The 27,393-nt window shown below is 43.8% G+C and overlaps 1 protein-coding gene across 9 annotated transcripts in view; it reads right to left on the bottom strand.

Moving 5' to 3' along the window:
• Positions 1-683: 683 nt before the first annotated feature.
• Positions 684-27,393, bottom strand: part of TANC1 (tetratricopeptide repeat, ankyrin repeat and coiled-coil containing 1) — a 251,326-nt gene continuing 224,616 nt past the window's right edge. For 3 of the 9 annotated variants that reach the window (XM_056533507.1, XM_056533506.1, XM_056533508.1), the window contains exons 20-26: positions 23,438-23,561; positions 20,773-20,948; positions 18,114-18,246; positions 12,251-12,342; positions 7,154-7,300; positions 4,473-4,573; positions 685-3,975 (exon numbers count right to left, since the gene is read on the bottom strand). In XM_056533507.1, the coding sequence (XP_056389482.1) occupies positions 2,661-3,975; positions 4,473-4,573; positions 7,154-7,300; positions 12,251-12,342; positions 18,114-18,246; positions 20,773-20,948; positions 23,438-23,561 (2,088 nt within the window). In that variant the 3' untranslated portion in view covers positions 685-2,660. Of the gene's footprint in view, positions 3,976-4,472; positions 4,574-7,153; positions 7,301-12,250; positions 12,343-18,113; positions 18,247-20,772; positions 20,949-23,437; positions 23,562-27,393 lie in introns of all 9 variants that reach the window. The other 6 variants (XM_056533511.1, XM_056533512.1, XM_056533515.1 and 3 more) reach the window with 3 other exon arrangements.

Below are 27,393 nucleotides of genomic sequence, written 5' to 3'. Positions count from 1 at the left end.
TCTCGCTGCTCTGATATGGTGGTGGGACTCTCGCTGCTCTGATATGGTGGTGGGACTCTCGCTGCTCTGATATGGTGGTGGGACTCTCGCTGCTCTGATATGGTGGCCGGACTCTCGCTGCTCTGATATGGTGGCCGGACTCTCGCTGCTCTGATATGGTGGCCGGACTCTCGCTGCTCTAATATGGTGGCGGGACTCTCGCTGCTCTAATATGGTGGTGGGACTCTCGCTGCTCTAATATGGTGGTGGGACTCTCGCTGCTCTAATATGGTGGTGGGACTCTCGCTGCTCTAATATGGTGGTGGGACTCTCGCTGCTCTAATATGGTGGTGGGACTCTCGCTGCTCTAATATGGTGGTCGGACTCTCGCTGCTCTAATATGGTGGTCGGACTCTCGCTGCTCTAATATGGTGGTCGGACTCTCGCTGCTCTAATATGGTGGTGGGACTCTCGCTGCTCTAATATGGGGGTCGGACTCTCGCTGCTCTAATATGGGGGTCGGACTCTCGCTGCTCTAATATGGGGGTCGGACTCTCGCTGCTCTAATATGGGGGTCGGACTCTCGCTGCTCTAATATGGGGGTCGGACTCTCGCTGCTCTAATATGGGGGTCGGACTCTCGCTGCTCTAATATGGTGGTGGGACTCTCGCTGCTCTGATATGGTGGTGGGACTCTCGGTGCTCTGATATGGTGGTGGGACTCTCGCTGCTCTGATATGGTGGCCGGACTCTCGCTGCTCTAATATGGTGGTCGCGCTCTCGCTGCTCTGATATGGTGGTCGGGCTCTCGCTGCTCTAATATGGTGGTCGGACTCTCGCTGCTCTGATATGGTGGTCGGACTCTCGCTGCTCTGATATGGTGGTCGGACTCTCGCTGCTCTGATATGGTGGTCGGACTCTCGCTGCTCTGATATGGTGGTCGGACTCTCGCTGCTCTGATATGGTGGTCGGACTCTCACTGCTCTAATATGATGGTCGGACTTTCGCTGCCCTAATATGGTGGTCGAACTCTCGCTGCTCTAATATGGTGGTGGACTCTCGCTGCTCTAACACAACAACCTACAGTCAAGGCTGAGAATGCATCATTTCCGTGCAACGGCCTCAGTCATATGTTCCTGTGGACACTGGAAACCCAACAGACCCCATTAATGGGGTTATGCAGTTATTAAAAGGTATTGCCTATCCAATGGCTACAGGATTATGGTCGGACAACTGGGACCCCTCGTGATCTCCAGAACAGATCGGTGACCCACCTCAGACTGAAATTGGCTGAGCTTGCCGCCACAGACCAGACTTGTCTGTCTCGAAAGGTGGGGGTTGGCGTGCTCAACAGTAAGAGTTGGGCACTATTCTGGAGAACACGAGGTGCCCCTTAGAACTGGTCAACACTTCCCCTTCATACATTCTCTGTGGGAGCACTGGAGATACACGAGTGCTGTACTCATCTGTCTTCAGCACTCTGATAGGGAATGCATTAACGGAGCGTGTAGACTCCACACTTGGGCACCATTCTGGAGATTGCCAGGGGTCCCAGTGGTTGGACCCCTCGGGATAAGACACTTATCCACTATCCTTTAGCTAGGGGATACATTTTTAATAACTGGATAATCCCTTTAAAGTCACCATTGGTGTCCGGCATGCAACAGATCTGCTGGTGCGATGAAGTGGCAGAACAATGGGAAGGACAACGCAAGCGTGAACACAGACTTAGCTGCTGTCTGACAAACTAATGTATACGGCCAGGCCACGGATAAGCTATCAATGTTTTAATCCTGGAAAACCCCTTTTAAATGCAGAAAATGGTGACAATGGATAACATCATCTTTTACTGGTGCAACAATAGTGAAAAACAAAAGTAGCGAAGTACAAAACAGTCAACCAGATATTTTACTAGACTAAACTGAAACCGTCTTTTGATAGGCTTCTGGTATGATGATAAGTATGTCCTATGTTATATAGTGTAATAAATTTTATGTAATTATCGTGTGATGTGCTATATAAAGGACAGCTATTATAAAGAAGAATCTGTTTGGTTGCTGTCGGTTACAGTACATTTGCTCCACATAGTATTGTTAAAGGCATATAAGGCGATTTATTCTTAAATTCTTGCTTGCTTTAGCTTTATACACATTGTACATTGTAATTTGGTAACATTCTGAAGACCAAGTTGCGTAAAGTTCCTCCAGAGCTGTTGGGAGTCCTTAACCTGCACCGGGCAGTGAACGAGAAGGAATCTTCTACATTGATTCCCAACATTTATACCTGCTCCCGAACCCAAAGCGGTTGTGGCAGACCAATCCATCGACACTGACCAGCAGCCTCTTTGAAAAATATTTGGCTACATCTTCGCTCCTGTGCCAAACATGTTCATTTAACAGATAAAGCCATGTAAATGTTTTATTTTCAGCTTACGGTTTCCTTTTCTGTTAAAATGGCAACCAAATTTAACCCAAATGTGGCACCCAATAAGAAGAAATTGTTGCTTCTCCAAGAAAATACAAAGAAAAAGCAGCCAACAGTGAGGTGAAGTATCTGCCTGTTGAATTCACGAGTGCAGCCATTGGAACAGCAAAGAAGTTTCTGCTCAATTCAGCACCAGAAGAAAAAAACGCTCCCTCCATCAATGAGGAGTTGGTGTCAGGTTTGTCCTAAATTGGTGGATCACACATTGGATTCCACGAAAGATCGCTTTGGTTTTGAAGAGGACAATGAGCCTAAATTTGAGTCTTTAACCAGAAGAGATTGCGACCTCACCATAGCTTCTTGGTATGACTTGTGGACCACCTTGGACACTTTTAGATCCTGGGTGTGGCTGGATGCTTGACTCTTCCCTTCCTCAGAGTCTTTAGAGTGAATCCCATTGTGAATAAGGCCTCCGTATACATTTGGCATGGTTTTGTTGTGATTCCCGTAAGTACTTGCCTGCCTGGTAGGGAAATTTCCAGACTGAATAGACCCGGGAGGGTTGGTGTTTACATCCAGTGTCTGGTTCTGCCAACTTCGACTTGGCTGAGTGGTCTGCTGGATGGACCTGGCTGTTTTGTCCATGATGCCCATAAACGGTATGTTCCTTGCTCTCTGCTCAGTTGCACTAAGAGTTTGGCTTGTCTTAATTTCTTTACTTCGCACATCAGGTCCTTTAACACCCTCAGAAAAACTACTGCTTGAAGTCAAGCCATGTGAGGCTATTCTTTTGCTTTCTGTCACAATGGGTTTTTCGATAGTTGACTGGGTTTCCCGGGGTGGAGACAGACCAACATATCTTTCTGATGTTTTAGAAACAAAGGATCCCGAGGACCTGTATGGCGGCATAACTTCCCCCGGCTGTTTGTGGATGGGATGTCCAGTTGGAAGCTTCTCAGAGTACACAGGACCATGAGACCCTGACACCGAATGTGTTGCATCTACACTAGGCCCTCTGAAACTGGCTTGGTTGGAAGACTGCCTCAATGGAAGTGGACTTGAAGGTACTAAGTTAGAAGGAACTGAATTTTTTGGAGTAGAAAAACTGTTCCCAGACCTCGACATGGATTGCAGAGAGTTGTGCTGGTTGGTTTTCACTATCTGGGCCTGTTTTGTTGGTCTTTGTACCAATGCTTGCTGTAGGCATATATTCTTCCCTTGAAGGTCTTCCGGAGGTTCGGGAAGGTATCTTTGATTACTATGTTCCTGTATTTTATTGTTATTTGCCAAATCTTGTGGTTTTGAGTTCCCAAGGAGTTTATCAGAAGTTGGACAGTCATCCTCTTGAAGCTCCTCAAAATTAAGGTGGTTGCCCAGGGTTTCTTCAATGGCCTCGTCCTCTTGATCAGAGTCATTGCTTGGTGGCGGGGGAGGTTGGAATTGTTTCTGCTGTTGTGACCTCTGGTGCTGTTTGAACTCTTCTTCTACACGGGATAAAAGTCTTCTTACTTCTTGGTTGTTGGGACACAATTTCAAAGCTTCGTGGAGATCGGCAAGAGCGGCAATAAACTGCCTGCAAAAGAGCAAATAGGAACATATGTAAATCATCGAACCGGTTGTAATGCAAAGGCCGATCTGGCGACAATAACTTTGAAAAGAATATTGAAAATGTCACTAAGGAGCCAGGATTATTTTTATGGGGTTAAATGGATATTACAACTAATGTTCAAGGTCAATCAACACAGGTGGTGGAATCATTGAGGACCAGGAACATGGTGCTATCCCTGATGTTCTGAGTAAAAGCAACCTTTTAGTCTGGGACATTTGATTGATGCATCAGAAGTTACCACCATAGTGAGAAAAACCCTCTAGGCAGTGTTTCCCAACCAGGGTGCCTCCAGCTGTTGCAAAACTACAACTCCCAGCATGCCCGGACAGCCTTTGGCTGTCTGGGCATGCTGGGAGTTGTTGGTTTTGCAACAGCTGGAGGCACCCTGGTTGGGAAACACTGCCTTTAGATCACAAAAAGTCTCTATTTGACACATACTTATACATAAAAATATGGCGTACCTGCTGTTCCGTTTTGCTCTCGCTCTCGCATAATAAGCTTCGTAGCACTTTGGTTTCAGCTCTAGTGCCTTGGATGCAAACTCCTCAGCCATACCAAAGTCCTGCACAGAGGAGATGATGGTATTATTAATACTTAATTTTAACCACTTAAGGACGCAGGGCGTACAGGTACGCCCCCGTTCCCGAGTCCTTAAGGACTCACGGCGTACCTGTACTTCCTGAATCCTGCTAACGGGGTTTAAACTGTCCTCACAGGCTCTAAACTGAAAGTAAAACAATCCCGGCAGCTCAGAGGAGCTGATTGGGACTATCGCGACAGAATCGCGATGCCCGATCAGCTTACTGGACGACGGGAGTGTCCTCACCTGCCTCCTCATCGTCTGATCGGCAATCTACTGCTCCATGCTGTGCAGGCTAGAGCAGCAGAGTGCCGTTAACACTGATCAATGCTATGCACTGCGTAGAAACTGAAGCCCTAAAAATTAGCAAAATAGCTTTTTTTTTTCTCATTTCACGCCACAAATACTTATTTTTTTTGTTTCGCCGCAGATTATGTTATAACATAAGTAATGTCATTACAAAGTAATTGTTGACGCATAAAACAAACCCTTATATGGATCTGTAGGTGCAAAATGTAATGCGTTATTTTTGGAAGATGAGGAGGGATAAAAAGGAAAGTGCAAAAACGAGTCCTTAAAGGTGTATTCCAGGCCAAAACTTTTCTTTATATATCAACTGGCTCCGGAAAGTTAAACAGATTTGTAAATAACTTCTATTAAAAAATCTTAATCCTTCCAATAGTTATTAGCTTCTGAAGTTGAGTTGTTGTTTTCTGTCTAACTGCTCTCTGATGACTCACGTCCCGGGAGCTGTGCAGTTCCTATGGGGATATTCTCCCATCATGCACAGATCCCGGGACGTGACATCATCATTGAGCAGTTAGACAGAAAACTTCAGAAGCTAATAACTATTGGAAGGATTAAGATATTTTTTTAATAGAAGCAATTTACAAATCTGTTTAATTTTCCGGAGCTAGTTGATATATATATATAAAAAAAAGGTTTTGCCTGGAATACCCCTTTAAGGTAAAAAATGGTCCTTAAGGGGTTAATGCACTTTGTAGAAGAGCAACCACAGCCAATAACAATGTTAACACAAGGCACGTATTACAGCAAACATATTAGTGAGGTGCATTAATGCAGGAATCATTTCCAAAAAGGCAAGGCTCAAAGACTGGGGCACAATGATCTCATACCTGGGGCCCCTTCTCATCACAAAAGATAGGTGAGTGATCTTGTAAGTGGGAGAGTGCTGTACCTGCTTCTTCCTGTAAAATAATCAGCATGACCTTCACCTGCCCTTCCGCATAGACAACACTTGACCAAACAATGTCTGCTTAAAGGGGTACTCCACTGGAAAATATTTTTTCTTAAATCAACTGGTGCCAGAAAGTTAAACACATTTTGTAAATTACTTCTATTAAAAATTCTTAATCCTTCCAGTACTTATCAGCTGCTGCATGATCCACAGGAAGTTCTTTTCTTTTAGAATTTCCTTTCTGTCTGACCACAGTGCTCTCTGCTGACACCTCTTTTCATTTTAGGAACTGTCCAGAGTAGGAGCAAATCCCCATAGAAAACCTTTCCTGCTCTGGACAGTTCCTAAAATGGACAGAGGTGTCGACAGAGAGCACTGTGGTCAGAAAGAAAGGAAATTCAAAAATAAAAGAACTTCCTGTGGATCATAACAGCAGCGGATAAATACTGGAAGGATTAAGATTTTTTAATAGAAGTAATTTGTAAAGTAGTTTAACTTTCTGGCACCAGTTGATTTAAAAAAAAAAAACTGTTTTCCAGTGGAGTACCCCTTTAAAGGTGTTGTACCGAATTAGAAAAACAGCTGCTTTTTTTTCCCCAAGCACAGCACCACATCAGTCCTTGGTTTGTATATGGTAAAGCGGCCCAGACCCAATACATTTAATGCAGCTTAGCTGCAATACCAGACACAACCTTTGGACAGGAGTGGTGCTGTTTTCAGACAAAAGCAGTCATGTTTTTGTAATACAGCACTGACAAACTGTGACCTATGCATACTTTAGCTCTTCGGATGTTTTTCATCTCAATGTGCCCAGGTATGAATATAATCTGATCATCAATATAAGCCAACACGTACGACTCAATGGATCCCTAAAGGGGTACACCGGTGGAAAGTAAATGTTTACTGGTGCAGAAAGTTATAAAAAAAAATGTAAAGTCTTAGTCCTTCCAGTATTTATCAGCTGCTGTATGCTCCAGAGGAAGTTGTGTAGTTCTTTCCAGGCTGAACACAGTGCTCTCTGCTGACACCTCTGTCCATGTTAGGAACTGTCCAGAGCAGGAACAAATTCCCATAGCAAACCTCTCCTGCTCTGGACAGTTCCTGACACGGACAGAGGTGTCAGCAGAGAGCACTGTGGGTCAGACTGGAAATAACTAAACAATCCTCTGTAGTATACAGCAGCTGATAAGTACTGGAAGGATTAAGATTTTTAAATAGTAAAGTAAATTTACAAATCTGTATAACTTTCTGGCACCCAAAATTTTAGTACTCCTTTAAGGACACTTCGATCGTTGTGTGGCGATAGCATACAGCTATCTTACATGTCACATACGTAGCTAACAGCGCACAACTATTTCACTTACGTTCATTTTTCGGCGACATCTGGACATGTTTAAGTAGAGGGAGACCCGCAGCTCATTGAACGCTTTCATCTCTTCTCCTAATCCTTCGCGAGGAAACTTTCTTAGTGCGTACTGATACCTCTGCGCGGCTTCTTTCATTTTTCCCTTCTGCAGGAAACAAAATCAATGTCAGGAAAGAGACCCGAAATAGATGCAATGCAGCTTTTTACATCATTTTTCCTCTGCACACAGAAAATGGATTTCCTATTATGGGGGGGGGGGGGGGCTGACACCTCTAACACTCTACTGTTAACCACTTGATAATAAATGTTTGTTGGAATGGTCCCTGGAAAATAAGATTTCTATAATGTCTCTCTGCTGCAACCTCTAGTGATTTTCTGTAATTTGCTTCAACCTCTAGTGATATTTTCTAATATGAATTTCTCTACAGCACCTCCGCAGGGGAAATAAAGGATTGCATTGTTTGCAATGAAATCAATAGGCTGTTGACATACTTGGTCCTCCAGAGCAAGAGACTCTCTAAGCGGCTGTTTGTAACTCAGATACAGTGCTTCTCAACCAGTGTGCCTCCAGCTGTTGCAAAACTACAACTCCCAGCATGCCCGGACAGCCTTTGGCTGTCCGGGCATGCTAGGAGTTGTAGTTTTGCAATAGCTGGTGGCACACTGGTTGGGAAATACTGCTCTAATATGTAAAGGTTCAGAAAGAGGAATCCACAAGTATCTGTGTAACCACTAGACTTGCTAATTTATGTATGGCACATTCTATTTTGGTCCTCCATACAGAGGTTCATTGTGGGGTCTTTATAACATGGAACACCTGTCAGCTTGCTTTTATTCTAATTTAAAATCAGCATGTCACCATGACAGTATAATCTCTACCTGGTCCCCAATTATGTGCAATTTCTCGAAGGGATCTTTTAGTATTAAAGGGGTACTCCGGTGGAAAACATTTGTTTTTAAATCAACTGGTGCCAGAAAGTTAAACAGATTTGTAAACGACTTCTATTAAAAAAAAAAATCTTTACCCTTCCAGTACTTATTAGCAGCTGTATGCTATAGAGGAAATTCTTTTCTTTTTGAATTTCTTTTGTGTCTTGATCACAGTGCTCTCTGCTGACACCTGATGCCCGTATCAGGAACTGTCCAGAGCAGGAGAAAATCCCCATTGCAAACCTATGCTGCTCTGGACAGTTCCTGACACGAACAGAGGTGTCAGCAGAGAGCACTGTGGACAAGACAAAAAAAGAAATTAAGAAAGAAAAGAATTTACTCTGTAGCATACAGCTGCTAAAAAGTACCGGAAGGGTAAAGATTTTTTAATTGAAGTCCTTTACAAATCTGTTTAATTTTCTGGCACCAGTTGATTTAAAAAAAAATAAAAAAAATAAAAAATGTTTTCCACCGGAGTACCCCTTTAACCCCTTCATGACCCAGCCCATTTTCACCTTCATGACCTGGGCATTTTTTGAAAATCTGACCACTGTCACTTTAAACATTAATAACTTTGGAATGCTTTTACTTATCATTCTGATTCCGAGAACGTTTTTTCGTGACATATTCTACTTTATGTTATCGGTAAAATTTCACTGATATTTGTATCCTTTCTTGGTAAAAAATCTAAAAATTTCATGAAAATTTTGAAAATTTTGCATTTTTCTAACTTTGAAAGTCTCTGCTTGAAAGGAAAATGGATATTCCAAATAAATTACATATTGATTCACATATACAATATGTCTACTTTGTGTTTGCATAAAAAAATTGACAAGTTTTTACTTTTGGAAGACACCAGAGGGCTTCAAAGTTCCGCAGCAATTTTCCAATTTTTCTCAAAATTTTCAAAATCGTAATTTTTCAGGGCCCAGTTCAGGTTGGAAATGGATTTTAAGGATCTTCATATTAGAAATACCCCATAAATGACCCCATTATAAAAACTGCACCCCCCAAAGTATTCAAAATGACATTCAGTAAGTGTTTTAACCCTTTAGGTGTTTCACAGGAATAGCAGCAAAGTGAAGGAGAAAATTCTAAATCTTCATTTTTTACACTCGCATTTTCTTGTAGACCCAATTTTTGAATTTTTACAAGGGGTAAAAGAAGAGAAATCACCCTAAAATTGGTAACCCAATTTCTCTTGAGTAAGGAAATACCTCATATGCGTATGTAAAGTGTTCGGCGGGCGCAGTAGAGGGCTCAGAAGGGAAGGAGCGACAATGGGATTTTGGAGAGTGAGTTTTTCTGAAAGGGTTTTTGGGGGGCATGTCCCATTTAGGAAGCCCCTATGGTGCCAGAACAGTGGACCCCCCCCACATGTGACCCCATTTTGGAAACTATACCCCTCATGGAATTTAATAAGGGGTGCAGTGAGCATTTACACCCCACTGGCGTTTGACAGATATTTGAAACAGTGGACTGTGCAAATCAAAAATTTTATTTTTCATTTTCACAGACCACTGTTCCAAAAATCTGTCATACACCAGTGGGGTGTAAATGCTCACTGCACCCCTTATTACATTCCGTGAGGGGTGTAGTTTCCAAAATGGGGTCACATGTGGATATTTATTGTTTTGCGTTTGTCAGAACTGCTGTAACAATCAGCCACCCCTGTGCAAATCGCCTCAAATGTACATGGTGCACTCTCCCTTCTGGGCCTTGTTGTGCGCCCCCAGAGCACTTTGCGTCCACATATGAGGTATCTCCGTACTCAGGAGAAATTGCGTTACAAATTTAGAGGGTCTTTTTTCCCTTTTACCTCTAGTGAAAATGAAAAGTATAGGGCAACACCAGCATGTCAGTGTAAAAAATTTATTTTTTTACACTAACATGCTGGTGTAGACCCCAACTTCACCTTTTCATAAGGGGTTAAAGAAGAAAAAGCCCCCCCAAAATTTGTAAGGGAATTTCTCCCGAGTACGGCGATACCCCATATGTGTCCCAAAACTGTTGCCCTGAAATATGACAGGGCTCCAAAGTGAGAGAGCGCCATGCGCATTTGAGGCCTGAATTAGGGATTTGCATGGGGGTGGACATAGGGGTATTCTACGCCAGTGATTCCCAAACAGGGTGCCTCCAGCTGTTGCAAAACTCCCAGCATGCCTGGACAGTCAATGGCTGTCCGGCAATACTGGGAGTTATTATTTTGCAACAGCTGGAGGCTCCGTTTTGGAAACAGTAGCGTACCAGACGTTTTTCATTTTTTGGGGGGAGTGGGGCTGTGTAGGGGTATGTGTATATGTAGTGTTTTTTACTTTTTATTTTAGGTTAGTGTTAGTGTAGTGTAGTGTTTTTAGGGTACAGTCACATGGGCAGAGGTTCACAGCAAGTTTGCCGCTGGAAGTTTGAGCTGCAGCGCAAAATTTGCGCCATCTCAAACTTGCAGCACTCACTGTAAACCTCCGCCCATGTGAGTGTACCCTGTACATTCACATTGGGGGGAGGGGGCAAACATCCAGCTGTTGCAAACTCCGAGCATGCCCTTTGGCTGTCCGTGCATGCTGGGAGTTGTAGTTTTGCAACAGCTGGAGGAACACTGGTTTGGAAACACTAAGATAAGTAATAAACTTTCAAGTGTTTTGCAACCAAACTTAGTGTTTCCAAACCAGTGTGCCTCCAGCTGTTGCAAAACTACAACTCCCAGCATGCATGGTCTGTCAGTGCATGCTGGGAGTTATAGTTTTGCAACAATTGCAACAGCTGGAGGCACTGAGGTAGGAAACGGACAATGTTTCCCAACTAGTGTGCCTCCAGTTGTTGCAAAACTACAATTCCCAGCATGCCCAGACTGCCAAGGCATGCTGGAAGTTGTAGTTCGGCAATATCTGAAGGATCAGATGTTGCCGAACTACAACTTCCAGCATGCTTGGGCAGTCTGGGCATGCTGGGAGTTGTAGTTTTGCAACATCTGGAGGTCCACAGTTTGGAGACCACTGTATAATGGTCTCCAATCTGTGCTCTTCCAGATGTTAGAGAACTACAACTCCCAGCATGCCTGGACAGACTGAGCATGCTGAGATTTGTAGTTTTGCAACATCTGGAAGAGCACAGATTGGAGACCATTATACAGTGGTCTCCAAACTGTGGACCTCCAGATGTTGCAAAACTACAACTCCCAGCATGCCCAGAAAGCCAAAGGCTGTCTGGGCATGCTGGGAGTTGCAGTTTTGAAACTCTCAGAGGCAGCAGTGAAATCGCTTTACGGCGATCTCACTGCTGCCAATGAAGATGCCGCACTGCTGCCGGAAACTCACCTCCGGGACGCAGCGCAGCCGGGACCGCACGGAGGACGCCGGGACCGCACGGAGGACGCCGGGACCGCTCGGGACACCGCTCCGACGGGTAAGTGACGCCGGGGGACGGGTCAGGGACACTTAGCAGAGCGGTGTGTGTCCCGATCCCCGTGATCGGAACTCACACACCGCGCTGCTAAGTATTCTGATAGCGAGACGCTGCTATCAGCTAGTCAGATTTGACCAGCTGATAGCAGCGATCGCTGGGGGGGGGGGGGGGGGGGGGTGGGGGAGGAAACCCCCCGTGGTCGCACGGTAAGATGGCTGGCTATCAGTAATAGCCACCATCTTTCCGGGCGCTGCGGGATGCCGCGAGTAGCGGCAGTAATGTCCATGACGTACCTGTATGTCATGGGTCGGGAACACCTTGCCACCCATGACGTACAGGTATGTCATAGGTCGGGAAGGGGTTAAGGGTGCACTCAAAAACAGAGCAAGTCTTCTCGAAAGGCTGAACTTGATGTTGTAGTCACAAGGTGCAAAATTAGTCACAGCCCAAGGACCAAAGTGGCGCTGTTTTTTATTGGGTGGAAAAAAAAATTTGCAAACTTTTCTATTTTAATTCTGGATGACTTCTTTTAACATAATTACACATTAAAGGAGTACTCCACTGGCCAGAGTTCGGAAGTAAATGCACCGAACGCTGTTTTCGCGCACGTCATGGTCACGCCCCCTCCAATTGACTTGCATTGAGGGGGTGTGACCATGACATCACGAGGGGGCGGGGCCGACCCCCGCAGCGCAAAAACAGCGTTCGGAACATTTACTTCCGGACTCTGGCCAGTGGAGTACCCCTTTAAGTGACAACTTACTCTGTACAGTATATTGCCTTCATCCATTAGCTTCTGTAGGAGAATAATTAGGATGTCCGGCTTGGATGTTGCCATTGCCCATGCTGCATTTCCTATAGAACAAAGTAAAAAATATATATATTAAAAGTTAGAACACAGACACTTACTACACAAAGATGAGTTAGTAAAAAAGATAGATAAGGTGTGTATAGTTTGACTTAAAATAAAAATTATATATATATATATATATATATATATTAGGGATGCACCGAAATTTCAGCCACTGACCATTATTGGCCGACAATGGCGGTTTCTGCCTTTTCAGGTCCGGGATCTTCCCGCCGATAATTTTGGTGGGCGTGGCTTAAGGTAGGGCGTGGTTTGGAACTTACATAGGCAAGTCTGTGAGGAGACGCGCAGTTGGCGCAATGAACCAGCAGGAGCACCTCATGTGAAGCAGTGCCAGTAGGTAATGCGCACTGTATTTCTTCCCCCCAATGGTCCCATAGTTTATAAATGAACAGGGTGCGATGGGGGTATTGAATTACTTAGTATTGTTCTCTCCAGCCCCACCCGCAGGTCCCGATCAGCAGCGAGGATAGGCGGAGGTTCCCTACCTGCCTCCGGCTTGTCCGATCATCGCTCCAATATGCAGCAGCCTTAGCAGCCTGTAGTAATGGAGCGCTGATAACACTGATCAGTGCTGTGCTATAGGCTTCTATGGCACAGCAATGATCAGTGTTTGCAAACACAAGAGTGTATCTGTGTGTCTCCAGCTGTTACAAAACTACAACTCCCAGCATGCCCTACAGCCTTTGGCTGTCTAGGACATGCTGTGAGTTGTAGTTTTGCAAAAACTGGAGACACCCTGTGGAATGCACTGCCCTATGGGGAGGAAAAATGTGAAAAAAATATAAGGCAATAAATGTAAAAAATAAATAAAAAAAAACTCCCATAAAAAAGTTTCATTCCCCCCCCCCGCCTTTTTTCAAATAAAAGGTTAACAAAAATATTTGGTAACGCCGCATGCATAAATAGCCCAACTATTAAAATATAATGATAAAGGGAACCAATCATCAGATTTTACCCTATATAACGCTTGGCAAAGCCTTATGTAGGGTACAATCTTTATCCTCACCATCCCCAGGAGACGCTCCCCGCCGGTCCCATAAGTAGTCCCCTGGGTGGGGAGCTCCTCTCACCTAGTCCTGTCTTCAGCATCAACACCCCCTCGGCTTGATTGACAGGCCGCATCATCGCTCTGCCCACTGAACAGACTGAGGGAGGGGGTGGTCAGGAACAGTTTGTTCTTACCCCCAGGCAATAGCACTGCAGCCAGGTGAACTGTAGGGGGCGATAGGACTGATAGACCAGTGTTTCCCAACCAGGGTGCCTCCAGCTGTTGCAAAACGACAACTCCCAGCATGCCCGGACAGCCGAAGGCTGTCCGGGCATGCTGGGAGTTGTCGTTTTGCAACAGCTGGAGGCACCCTGGTTGGGAGACACTGCACTACAAAATCAGGGTCCAGCCATTCAGGAGTCAAGGAGAGCTGGGTAGTAGCCTTCAGCTGTCCAAGCATGCTGGGAGTTGTAGTCTTACCAATAAAAACTACAGATCATGGCACAAAAAAATAAGCCCTTATACATCCCTGTATACAGAAAAATAAAAGAGTGAAATAAAAACTATATATTTTTTTTAAGTGGGCGGAGCAATGCATTTTCGGCCAAGCACAGCCTAAATTTTCGGTTTCGGTCAAAAATTTCCCTTTTGGTGCATCCCTAATATATATGTTATTTATTTTTTACCTACAAATATATATTTTTTATTTATAGTATCTCAACATTCAGTAACTTTTTGGGCCTCTAGTGGATCATGACATGTGACCATGTTTGGATGGGATTCTGATCTATATCAGGTACCTTATCCCCAATTCACAGTATAAGGGGGGTTAAGTGTCTAATTGTAGGGGATCTGACCGCTGGGACCTATGATCTTCCTAATGGCGCCCAAATCTCCCTGTACAAGGAGCCTGGGGTCAAGACGCCTCCTATATGCATTCGCTATGAGACCCCTGAAGACCGCTGCGTACAGCACGCGTGTATCTCTAGTGCTCCCATAGAGAATTTATAGAGGGGAAGTGATGATCCGTTCTAAAAGGCGCCATTCTTGAGATCGCAGGGGATCCAAGCATTGGGTCCCCCCCTCCCACAATCTCCAAAATGGCGGCCTTTGGAATGGGTCCACACTTCCCCTCCATACATTCTCTATAGGATTCTGTGGGAGAGAAAAGAGAGAAGACAGATTACCCTTGGTAACAAGAGTCGTCAGTTCAAGGATTGGCAGAAGAGACCATATAGATGGCCGCTCACCATGGGTAGGATAGATATAAGCCTATCACCCCAGTGAAAATGGGGTACTTAGTTTAGGTGGAGTTGCTGCTGGCCTTCTGGGTTGTAGGAAACAGCTGCACTGCTGTCCTGTTGAAATGGAGGAGAAGCTTGGGAAAAAATAACCCTTTAGAGATGGTGCTGCGGCTTCCTTGGAAATGAAGGAGATGGACTTGATATATTTAAAAGGGTAACAGTGGAACCACTTTTATTGAGTGAAAGAGGAAAAAAAAAATGGGGATGACGCGTTTCGGGAGGTGCCCTCCCTTCCTCAGATCCCCCAATCCCGAAACGAGTCATCTGTTTTTTATTTTTGCACAATAAAACGTCCTGCTGAGGACTTTTCCAGAATCTCTGGCTTCGCTTCATCCTTCATACCAGAGCTAGCAGCGCCTACTTTAAGGGTCCTTTTCCTGCCTTCTTCCATCTTCCTCAGATCTGGATGCTTACAGTTAGTTCAGTGAACATATATATACACAGAAAGACCACCATGATACAGATAAGGGGGCGTGGTTTAGTTGGCTTGCATGCTCACCTGTATGATGTCACTAAGCCACTCCCCCTTATCTGTATCTTGGCGGTGTATATATATATATATATATATATATATATATATATATATGTTCACTGAACTAACTGTAAGCATCCTGATCTGAGGAAGGGAGGGCATCTCCCGAAACGCTTCATCCCCATTTTTTATTTTCTTTGACTCAATAAAAGTGGTTCCACTATGAACCTTTTAAATATATCTAGTCCATCTCCTTCATTTCCAAGGAAGCCGCAGCGCCATCTCTAAAGGGTTATTTTTTCTCAAGCTTCTCCTCCATACATTCTCTATGGGACTGGATAGGGGATAAGTTCTCAAAAGCAGTGATGTTCCTTTTTTGTATGTCAAAAAGTTACACAGTAGGCCTCGCTGGAGTGACAAGTTATCCATTCTGTGCAGCCAGGTTAAAGTGGAGACCTGCAGCGCTGCCTGTGTCCCCTATATGACACCACGCATGATGGCTACAGGTGCTATAGGATTACATAAAGCTTCCTTCAACCATAATAATAGCTTTGCCAGTTGCACATTACACAGGCTAAGATCCATCATCTGAGCCGAATACGTAGTGTTTCCTTAAAAACACGGGAGGTGAAGAGGGCATTGATATGAGTGTAGTAGGATACGACAGATGTCCCTAATACAATAAGGAAGCCTGAGAAGGAAATGACACCAACTTCCTCCCAATGAGGCTTCATGTCAGGCACTTTGACTAATTTCAGCCCAGAGAGCTTAGCGCCTACAAACATAAAGGGTGCAGGGAGTATAATGTGGCCGTCCTCATGTCTGATAAAACACGTCGGTCAACACTGGCTATAGACTATGTCAGGAAGCCGGAGCATCGACGTAAACATGGATAATAACAGATCCCCGCTTCTGGTGTCGGTCATGGTCATTTCCATTCATCACTTGTGTTTATTTCTGGTATTAAAAGCAGGGAGGACTTCTAAAATGTGTGCATACTGACCTAACATGGGTTCTCTAGGACTATCTTTAGTCTCATTTACTTGAATTAGACTGAGCTGTTCTGCATGGAGTCTCTCTGCATGAAGTCTCTTCAACCAGCTGTTGTGCCAACCAGGGTGTCTCCAGCTGTTGAAAAACTACAACTCCCAGCATGCCCGGACAGCCAAAGGCTGTCCGGGCATGCTGGGAGTTGTAGTTTTTACAAGAGCTGGAGGCACCCTGGTTGGGAAACACTGGCCTATCCTAAGGATGACCTAAAAAACAGAAACTATGTCCAGCGGAACATGCAAAGCGAGGGTAGCTTTATTTGAAATACGCTAATCCAAACGCGTTTCTGAAGCCATGATTAAAGTGCAACTGTCATCATATTTTGACCCCCCCAGACCACTATAATGGTGTTCCAGATGATTATAAAGTGACGCAGCCTTAATTGCTGTTTGATCTTCTTTTCTTACTAATAAAAACCTTTTAACCAAAAGTCAGGCACAGTCGGATAGGAGTGGCTTGGGGTTCGACAAGTCCTGCCGCCACCACACCTATGCTGCCTTCCAGCGTTGGGACCGCTGTGTCTTACTACACAATGCATGCGCCCGTCCCGTCGGCTCTAACGTGCGTGCGCCGCCGCGTCCTGAGTTGACAGAGCGAGCGCTCGCTCCCGACATCTGTGCGCTCAGTGCACATGTGCTGTACTAGAGGCAGACGCTCGTCCGCTCACTGCCTCTAGTAAAGCACATGCGCACTCGCTCTGTCAACTCAGGATGCGATGGCGTGCGCACGATAGAGCCGACGGGCGCATGCATTGTGTAGTAAGACACAGCGGTCCCAAGCGGAAGGCAGGATAGGCATAGCTTGGCAAACCCCAAGCCAAACCTATCTAACTGTGCTTGACTTTTGGATAAAAGGTTTTTATTAGTAAGAAAAGAACAGAACAGAAATAAAGGTAAATGGCTGCAGTCACCTTATAATCACATGGAACACCATTATAGTGGTCTGGGGGGTCAAAATGATGACATTTGCGCTTTAGGAACATCCTATGACAGAAACCTGTCAGGCTTATGGGCTGTGTTTCGTGCTGTTCTTTGAGGGCCTGGACATGTTCTAGTGCGAACACGGCTCTGCGGTGATCTGGATAACTGCTTGCGCTTTCCTTCCTATCCTAAGGGTATGTCCACATGGCCGAAAGCATGGACAGACATTCCGCAAATCTGAATAATCCGGCAGGCACTAAGACCCCTCGGAATGCGACGTCTCACAGACAGTAATGTATTTCTGAGCAATATCTGCAGAGAGAATAGACAAGTCTATCCTTTATGCGGACATGGGAATTAGGATTTCCATGGGAGAAACATCTGGCACAGAAATTCCACCGTGTGAACAGTGCAGCAGAATCCCATTGAAATCAACTCTGCGGCAGCGCAATGTCCGTGCGGAAAATTCTGTCGGAATTCGGCACGGACATTCGGCCGTGTGAACATACCCTAAGGATGGCTGATCAATTCTGTAGTCCCGGAGAACACCTTTAATAATAGAAAAGCTTGGTAAGTGAGCTATTACACCTTGTTCACACTGGTGTGGTGCTGTGTGGTGTCCGTTACTGCCATGGTGCCGTGTCTGCGGGGGGTGCAGCCCATAGACTGGTTTGAGTGGCATTGGGGGCGCTCTGCCAGTGGGTCGTGCCCCCCCCCCGTGGGCACTGGTGTCGCGGCGGTGGTGGTCGCCGCCCAGTGCTACGCCATTTTATGCTAGAGACATTAGGGACCCACTCTAAATAGGTGGCCTTGACGTGGCGAGTGGGCTTGTACTTTGTGATCAAAAATCTATACTAACAACCTGTTAGTTTTTTATATTGTGCTGAGAAGCAATCAGATCATTATACAAGATTGTAGATGTGCACCATGTCTGTTTTCTACCCGAATTCACCTTTAATAATAGAGGTCCCTTGTGTAAAGCATAATTCGTAAATCACAGAGGGTTTTACATTTTTACCTAATTTTGCTCCTTTTCTGAGCAAAGTCACCACAACCGCAGTGTTTCTACAGCCGATAGCACGATCCAAAGGCCTCATCCCGCTGTAGTCCACATGTTCAATCATAGCGCCGTTGTCCACCAAATACTGCACCTACACAGATCAGAAAACCACAGGGATAAAGATAACCTAGTCACACAATAATGTTCAGTCACAGCATTAGACACCAATGCCAAAGTCTCAATAGACCTCAGTGATGTTCGGTAAGGGCACTGTGCTTAAATGGGCGCTGTCATATACAAAAACTTTTGATATGTTGTAAAGCATGTATAACCAATAGGTTTTAATTGCTTTCAATAGAAAATTTTCAGTATTTCATAGTGAAAAATCCAGTCAAACATCTCCGCCAACCCCCCCGCCCCCCCCGCCTGCTTGGACACATACTAGTCCTGCTGTGTCCATGCGTCATCACCTATGTCATGGACACATTTCCTTGATTGACAGATGTGAGTGCAGGCCTCAGAGCTGGAGGAAAAATCCTCCCACTGTCAGCTTGTGTCCCGCTACTGTCAGCGAGGACATGCTGGGACTTGTAGTTTTGCTAATGCTAGGGGAGATGTGAGCAGACAGCATACTGAAGGAGGGGGCGGAGACCTGCACAGTGAGGCCACGCCCCCTCCCTTTGAGAGGAATTCAGACTAGTGAGCTAAATTAAAAGTGAAATAAAAAAATAAATAAATGTGCTAGACACATAAAAATTAGATGTACATGTACATGGTCAGGATTAGGTATTGAGTGATATATTTAAAAAAAAAAAAGTTTCTTTGTTGGATCTGACAGGTATGCTTTAAGATATCAAAGTCTGTTCTCTAAACAGCACCAAAGGAATTTGGGAAATCAAGAGAACAAGGATGAGCGAACCACTAAAACATATACAAAATCCGCTACTAAAACTTTGTTTTATTGGAGAAATTTACTTGTGGGTTCCGTGGTTTGCGCTGAAAACAAGTACTGTTTTACCAAACGCTACATTATAGACAAGGTTCACCTTTGTTTTGGAACAACAAAAACATTTAAGAAAATAAAAGGAATGTCAAGTACAGATCAGATCGTAAAAAAAACACCATATTTATTGAATGGTGCAGGATACAAAAAACAGGATAACAGGGAAACAACAGCAACACATTTCAAGTACGCTTGTGCCCTTAATCGTACAATTAAAGGAAAAGTATCATGCAGAAAAACATATCCCTTCTCCGAAGGCCGACATGTTCTCCTCCATATATCTATATAGGAGAGCTAGAGATAGCCGAATGGCATTCCCATAGACATACATGAAGGCGTCATATAGGGGTCAACACGCCCCATTCTTGGGGAGAGCCGGGGTCCCGTGCAGGAGATCAAGGGGACTCCCAGCAGTCGGACCCCCCACAATCTAAAACTCTGCAGCCTTTGGCTGTCCAGGCATGATGGGAGTTTTTGTTTTTCAACAGCTGGAGGCACCCTGGTTGGAAAATACTGGCCTATCCTAAGGATGAATTACAAAAGAAACTATGTCCGGCTGAATATGCAAAGTGTAGTCACTGTTGTTGCCCTTTAAAGGGGTACTCCGCCCCTACACATCTTATTGCCTATCCAAAGGATAGGGGATAAGAGGTTTGATCACAGGGGGTCCAGCCACTGGGAACCCCCCACCGTGATTCTCGGGTCGGCACCACAGGCGTACTGAACACAGAAGCTTGGGGCTTCCGTGTTCGTGACATCACTCCATGTCCCCTCCATTCATGGCTATGGGAGGGGGTGACGGCTGTGTCCATAGACATGAATAGAGGGGGATGATGGCGGTTGTTGCCCATCATCCAGCACTGAGCAGAGTTTGCTTCGTGCATCGGATGACGTGTGCCGCGCTCGAGGTCATGGGGGAGTCCGATCAGATATCTTATCACCAATCCAAAGGATAGGTGATAAGATGTTTAGGGGCGGAGTATCCCTTTAAGTGCCTGTTGTAGCCAATTCTATTACAATTATTTGCTGTGTGTTTCTGCACTCTCACTGACACAAGCAGCAGCTATCTCCTAATGTGAAGCACTCAGGGTAAAGGTGATAGATAACATGAGCCTTTCCATCCTGGAACACCTCCATGTTTCTCATATATTGGCATGAAATAAAAGCCTCAAACCACCATCCATTATAACATGCAATGGGCAAAACATCTGTAACCATCACCCAGATTTATGAAAAGCTGCAAAAAATTCCACTTATCACCTCTCTCCGTGCAAATGTGAGTGAGGGGGGGGTTTTGTAATCTCCCAACCTGTAGACGTGTGTGTGATGTCAGCGCGGGGAATGTAGCCTTCTGCATTATATCTGCTGCTCCCACATTAGCAGCCAGTGAAGGAGAGAGAGGGAGAGAGATAACCTTCTATGAAGAATAACAAAAGATGTGCTCATCCCCTGTAGGAGAATATAAAGGGCATTCCTCTTTAACATGCACGGCATGTATTCCCAGTATGGCTGGATCTATTAGGGCAGGAATGTGGAGGGCAGTATGTAAATACAGGATTACTGAGGAGTTTCAGTAGCAGGGTCCATGTGTTCTAGCGCCGGAGTGTTAGCGGTGAAAGGCTAAATCTATCAACCAGACTTTTCTACGATTTTGTTATTTAGTTATTCACTTACGATTTCAGCGTCTCCATAAAAAGCAGCTAAATCCAGCGGCGTGCGGCCATTTCTGTCCATCTGGTCAATAGTAGAGCCTCTTTCTACTAAGCACTGGACGGCGGCTTTGTGGCCCTTGAGGCAAGCCCAGCTGAGGGCAGTCAGACCTTCCTTGTCCAGCGCTGCAATGTCCGCCCCTGGAAAGAAGAACATCACAATGCTATAGTATATGGGGCATTCATCCTCCTATTATACAGAATTAGCGGAGTCGTCTTAAGTCTACTTTTAACTCCTTAGCAAGAGAGAGAGAGAAAGAGATGATAAATATAAATATGATAGATCAATATGAGATAGATTGATATGAGATAGATAGATACGAGATAGATAGATACGAGATAGATAGATACGAGATAGATAGATACGAGATAGATAGATACGAGATAGATAGATACGAGATAGATAGATACGAGATAGATAGATACGAGATAGATAGATACGAGATAGATAGATACGAGATAGATAGATACGAGATAGATAGATACGAGATAGATAGATACGAGATAGATAGATACGAGATAGATAGATACGAGATAGATAGATACGAGATAGATAGATACGAGATAGATAGATACGAGATAGATAGATACGAGATAGATAGATACGAGATAGATAGATACGAGATAGATAGATACGAGATAGATAGATACGAGATAGATAGATACGAGATAGATAGATACGAGATAGATAGATACGAGATAGATAGATACGAGATAGATAGATACGAGATAGATAGATACGAGATAGATAGATACGAGATAGATAGATACGAGATAGATACGAGATAGATAGATACGAGATAGATATGATATAGATATGAGACAAATAGATATGAGATAGATATAGATATATATATATATATAACTCCAAGCGAAAGAGCCAGCAAAGACCCCCTCTGTAAGTGCACGTGGTCAGCCAACTGGCAGGTCAGCAGTCCATAAATGTACAATCTCCACCACAGCACAAATAATCAGAGGTCCAGGATCAAGTGGAAAGGCTTCCAAGTTTATTCACACCATAAATGTGATAGCGGTGCAACGTTGCACCGCTATCACATTTATGGTGTGAATAAACTTGGAAGCCTTTCCACTTGATCCTGGACCTCTGATTATTTGTGCTGTGGTGGAGATTGTACATATATATATATATATATATATATATATATATATATATATATATATATATTACATAGATAGACTGCTGATCCCCTCCCTCTAGATCAGAAGTCTCCAAACTGTGGACCTCCAGCTGTTGCAAAACTACAACTCTCAGCATGCTCAGACAGCCGTTGGCTCTCTGGGCATGCTTGGGAGTTGTCGTTTTGCAACATCTGGAGGTCCACAGTTTGTAGACTACTGCTCTAATGCACCTGTAAATATGCAGTCACACAAGGGTTAATAATTGTTTTCAATAATTTTTTTTGGCTGGAATGTTTGCAAAATTGTAGCAAAACATAAGAGTGTTGGCCATGATTTTAAAGGAAATAGATCAGTGAGTGTGATATGACCATGACAAAGAAATAAGCCATATACTCTGTACACAACTCCTATGTAGACCTGTGTCTCTCTATCGTTACAGACTGTAGTCTGATCCCCGCAGTCATGGAGTACAATAGGAAAGGTGTATTACTCACTTCTATTAAAGGGCCCATGAATCGTAAATATGGCCACCCGGTCATCCACAGCCTGTTGCTTGCAGCAGGAGAGATGGCCGGGGCCCAAAACAGACGAGTTGGTGTTGTTGCGCAATTTGCGTAACTCCCATTAAAATTAATCTGAGGAGCACAAATGGCGTAGCACTGGGAGCTTCACTGTCTTTATAGCTCTAGACGTTATCTAAATAGTTTAGCTCTCGGAGTTCCGCTGTTTGCGCAACTCCCATTATGTTGTTTGTGCGACCTCCATTATGTCAATAGAAGTCACGAAAATTGCGTTGATGTTGACTTGTATGTACAATTCGTGGGGAAACTCCTGTGTCCATAAAGATACATAGAGCTGTATAGTGGCTGTATACACAAAATAGCAGGATATGGCTTCATTAAGTAGTAGAAAGTAATAAAATATGGTTAAAATAGTATACACAAACTTTACATTTAGCTATCGTCTCAGTAAAAGAACCCACTACATGTACTGTATTTATAATTATCCCAATTATCCCTCTCCATTAACTACTCCATTAACTACTATACAATGTTTAATGGTCTGCACTGCTAAAATCCCAGCCCCTCAATATGTACAATAAAATACAAAAACATATTTTATAGCATTCTTTATAGATAAAAAAAGGCATTGTTCAAAATGTATGCACACGAGCAGACATTTACTTTGCCACCATGCAATAGCTGCACACTGCCAGTAGGTGTCAGCGATGACACTGCCCATTACAATCTGATGACTGATGAGTAAATTAGCTACTGAAGTGAATAGCAATTATCCCCTAACATCCTAAAGCAGCATTGTATGAATTGTAAAGTTAATATCTACTTGACTCCAATGCCGCATATTAGAATATACTCATTTTCCCACCATGACCCGTCTCCCGCTCCAGATTCCAGCCCGGCGGCTGACTCAGGATTTTATGGCATTGTGCTATTGCTTTACATTTCTTTACAGAGAAGACATTTTCTCACCCTCTGACAGAAGGAACTCCACGGTACCACAATGCCCCTCACACGCAGCGACCATGAGAGGGGTCCTGCCTTGCTTGTCACACAGATTCACATCACAGCCGTGCTGCATGAGCAACCTGGCAACCTGCGGAGAGGGAGGAAGACACATCAGAAGGAGAAGCCCCGATAGACTTATACTGCCTAGTAGATTGTGTTTTATGCTTGGAAATATGGCTATTACATAAACCCCATAGGATTCGGCAACCTTAGGAACGGAGCTAACAACAGATCTGGGGACCCCGGGAGGATTATAAGGTTCAGCATTCATATAAAGAACAAACAAGCGATGAACTCAAGTTTATTTCTACATATAGAAGTATTAGACTCCTATATGCACTTGTTTATGCCCCAACCATATTCATATCCAAATTGCTATAAGCCAGGGGTTCAGCCGGGGCCCCAATGCAAACATTTTACCAAACTGTGTATGTAGGTCATATACATTACAGTAAAGCAGTTCGGTTCTCCAACTGTTGCAAAACTACAACTACCAGCAAGCTGGGAGTTGTAGTTTTGCAACAGTTAGGGAGCCACAGGTTGAGGAACACTGTAGTATAGGATCATATATGAAATTATCATCATCATTAACTTTTTAGGGAAATTTAACAGTCCCTGTGCCAGTGCAGAGTGACAAAATTGTGCAGTTTCTTTTTTTGTGCGCAACTTTATGCGCATAGACGAGACTTGCGCAACAACATTGCCCAATTTTGACACTCGGCGCTGGTACATGGAATGAGAAATTCCTCCACCATAATTATATATATATATATATATATACTGTATACAGTGCATATATATATTTACCCCCCCCCCCTTCTCAATGGAGTCCTAGATGTTGAAGGGGTACTCCACTAGCCATCCTTCTGGCTGCGTCGGAACATTTAGTTTTGAATGCTAAACGCGCGCTGCGGGGGTAGGTTATGCCCCCTCGTGATTTCAGGCCAGGCCCCCTCAATACAAGTCTCTCGGAGGGGGCATGGCGGCCACCACGCCTCCTTCCATAGACTTGCATTGAGGGGGCGTGGCCTGAAGTCATAAGAGGCGAGGCTGACCCCCGCAGCGCACGCACAGCGTTCAGAACTAAATGTTCTGAATGCAGCCGGAAGGCTGGGCAGTGGAGTACCCCTTTAAGCCTAAACTGGATATAACTGAAGCAAACTGTACTTATTTGCAGTCTCCGGATATAAAAGAAGAATAATTCACTGACAACAAGCAGAGAACTTGAAATTTTAAAGCTTTAATTCAGTGTTCTCCAACCAGTGTGCCTCCAGCTGATGCAAAAACTACAACTCCCAGCATGCCCGGACAGCCAACGGCTGTCCGGGCATCCTGGGAGTTGAAGTTTTGCAACAGATGGAGGCACACAGGTTGGGAAACGCTATTCTATGCTATACATCATACCACATGCTACACTAACATTCCTGTACATATTATAAAACAAAGTCAAACAAAGCATTTGGCTGTCCAAGCATGCTGGGAGTTGTAGTTTCGTAACAGCTGGAGGCACCCTGGTTGGAAAAACACTGCCCTATGTTATACATCATACCACATGTTACACTAACATTCCTGTACACATTATAAAACAAAATCAAACAATAAAGCATTTGGCCATCCAGGCATGCTGGAAGTTGTAGTTTTGCAACAGCTGGAGGCACCCTGGTTGAGAAACACTGCTCTAAGTAGATAAAATAGAGAAAACTGGACTCTAAATCCACCGAATATCAAGCCCCTTGACCTTTACACATATTTTCATTCATCTTCCCAAGCAAAAAATTAAAATAAAATAAATTTATGAAACAACAGGAAATGAAAGTTTAAATATAACGGGAGTAAAATGCTGTAAAATATGACCTGCTGTTCTCTTACAGAGCGGGTAATGGTTATGGTGACCTGGCTGCGCGCCCGATCGGAATCTCATACTATAACATAGTAGGCGGCGTTGTATGGCGGCATTGTACATTGTCCCTGGGACTATATGAAGTGTCATGAATAGCCGTCTCCACTAGACAAGGATAAATAGAAGAAGGAAAAAGGCAAAGGGGACTCTGCGCGGACACAAAGGGCCCGACTCTCTGATTAGAATTTCTATGGCCGTGTCTTCCAGGGACAGAAAACAGTCTTTTCAGAGACCTATTGTGCTAAATATTATTTGACCACTTTTAAGTGGACCCTGAATACATTAGTTCTAGTCTTTATTTATTTATTTTTTGTTAGGATGAACTGAACATTAAGGTAACGTTTTCCAGTATTGCTAGTTTTTTCTTTATAAAAAAAAAATTAAAAGTTATAAAGTTTTGACATTTATATGCCCCTTGAGGCAGGACCGGGGTGGACAATGCCAGAAATGTAATCGGAATAACCCTTTATAACTGTAGATAGCATTAGATTTATAGGGATTATTGTGATAATCTTAGACCTTAAAGAAGCACTTCGGATTTATCATTTTGTTTATTTTATTATTTTTCTTAAATCATGCACATCTATGTGTTTATTTACTGTAACTTGGTCATGTGTTCAGCAGTCTGACTCTCCAAATCTTCCAGTGCTTAAAGGGGTACTCCCACGGAAAACTTTTTTTTTTTATTTACTTTTTTTTAAATCAACTGGTGCCAGAAAGTTAAACAGATTTGTAAATCACTTCTATTAAAAAATCTTAATTCTTCCAGTACTTTTTAGGGGCTGTATACTAAAGAGAAATCCAAAAAAGAAATGCATTTCCTGTGATGTCATGACCACAGTGCTCTCTGCTGACCATTTTAGGAACTGTCCAGAGCAGGAAAAAATCCCCTTAACAAACATATGCTGCTCTGGACAGTTCCTAAAATGGACAGCAGAGGTCAGCAGAGAGCACTGTGGTCATGACATCAGAGGAAATGCATTTCTTTTTTTGGATTTCTCTTTAGTATACAGCCCCTAAAAAGTACTGGAAGGATTAAGATTTTTTTTTTAATAGAAGTGATTTACAAATCTGTTTAACTTTCTGGCACCAGTTGATTTAAAAAAAAAAAATGTAAAAAAAAAGTTTTCCACGGGAGTATCCCTTTAATGTGTCAGAACAGGATGTTAGTTCTGGGTTCTGACTTGAACCCCGCACAGCTCCATCTACTATCTCTATGGCAGCGTTTCCCAAACAGTGTGCCTCTAGCTGTTGCAAAACTACAACTCACAGCATGCCCAGACAGCCAGAGGCTGTCTGGGCATGCTGGGAGTTGTAGTTTTTCAATAGCTAGAGGCACACTGGTTGGGAAACACTGCTCTTTGACTAGCAATGTTCCCCAACCAGGATGTATGGGCATGCTGGGAGTTGTAGTTTTGTAACAGCGAAGGCATCTTGGCTTGAAAACACTGCTCTATGGGATCAGGATATAAAGTAGATATATACAGTTTCTGTTCACACATTTATTTATTTTTATGTTTTTGCTGCGATTTTCTCAAAATTGTGGCCAAAAAGGACCAGTGCTTTTTTACTGCAGTTGTGCAAATCAAGGTAAAAATTTGTCATTTTAACAAAGATTTTTTTAAAAGCCAAAATGCAGTACAAAAATACAGTGAACAAATACAGTGAACACAGCCTAAAGACTTCAAATCTTCATAAAACCCTGCAATTGTGATTATAGGTCAAATCAATTTAGTCTCATGGCAAAATTTCTCTAAAAAAATGCACTAAGAAAAGGCATCTAAACTGCATGTAATGTGTAATGTGAATGTGGGGTAAACTCCAGCACCTTAATGGGATGACCAGCTGTAGTGATCAAACACCTGATTCAAGGGAAATGTAGGCTGCATTACAGAACCCACATCATTGTGCATTCGTAAATGAAAATTGAGCCTATTCTATTCATGCCAAATCAGCAAAAAGGGGTAGGCAAAAGGCATACGCAAGAACCTCTATATTGCTCTCTTATGATAGGCTGTAC

This window comes from Hyla sarda, chromosome 8 (genome assembly GCF_029499605.1).
Source record: "Hyla sarda isolate aHylSar1 chromosome 8, aHylSar1.hap1, whole genome shotgun sequence".
Lineage (NCBI taxonomy): Eukaryota > Metazoa > Chordata > Amphibia > Anura > Hylidae > Hyla > Hyla sarda.
Note: the sequence above shows the minus strand (reverse complement) of the source record. Positions and strands in the feature narration are given on the sequence as shown.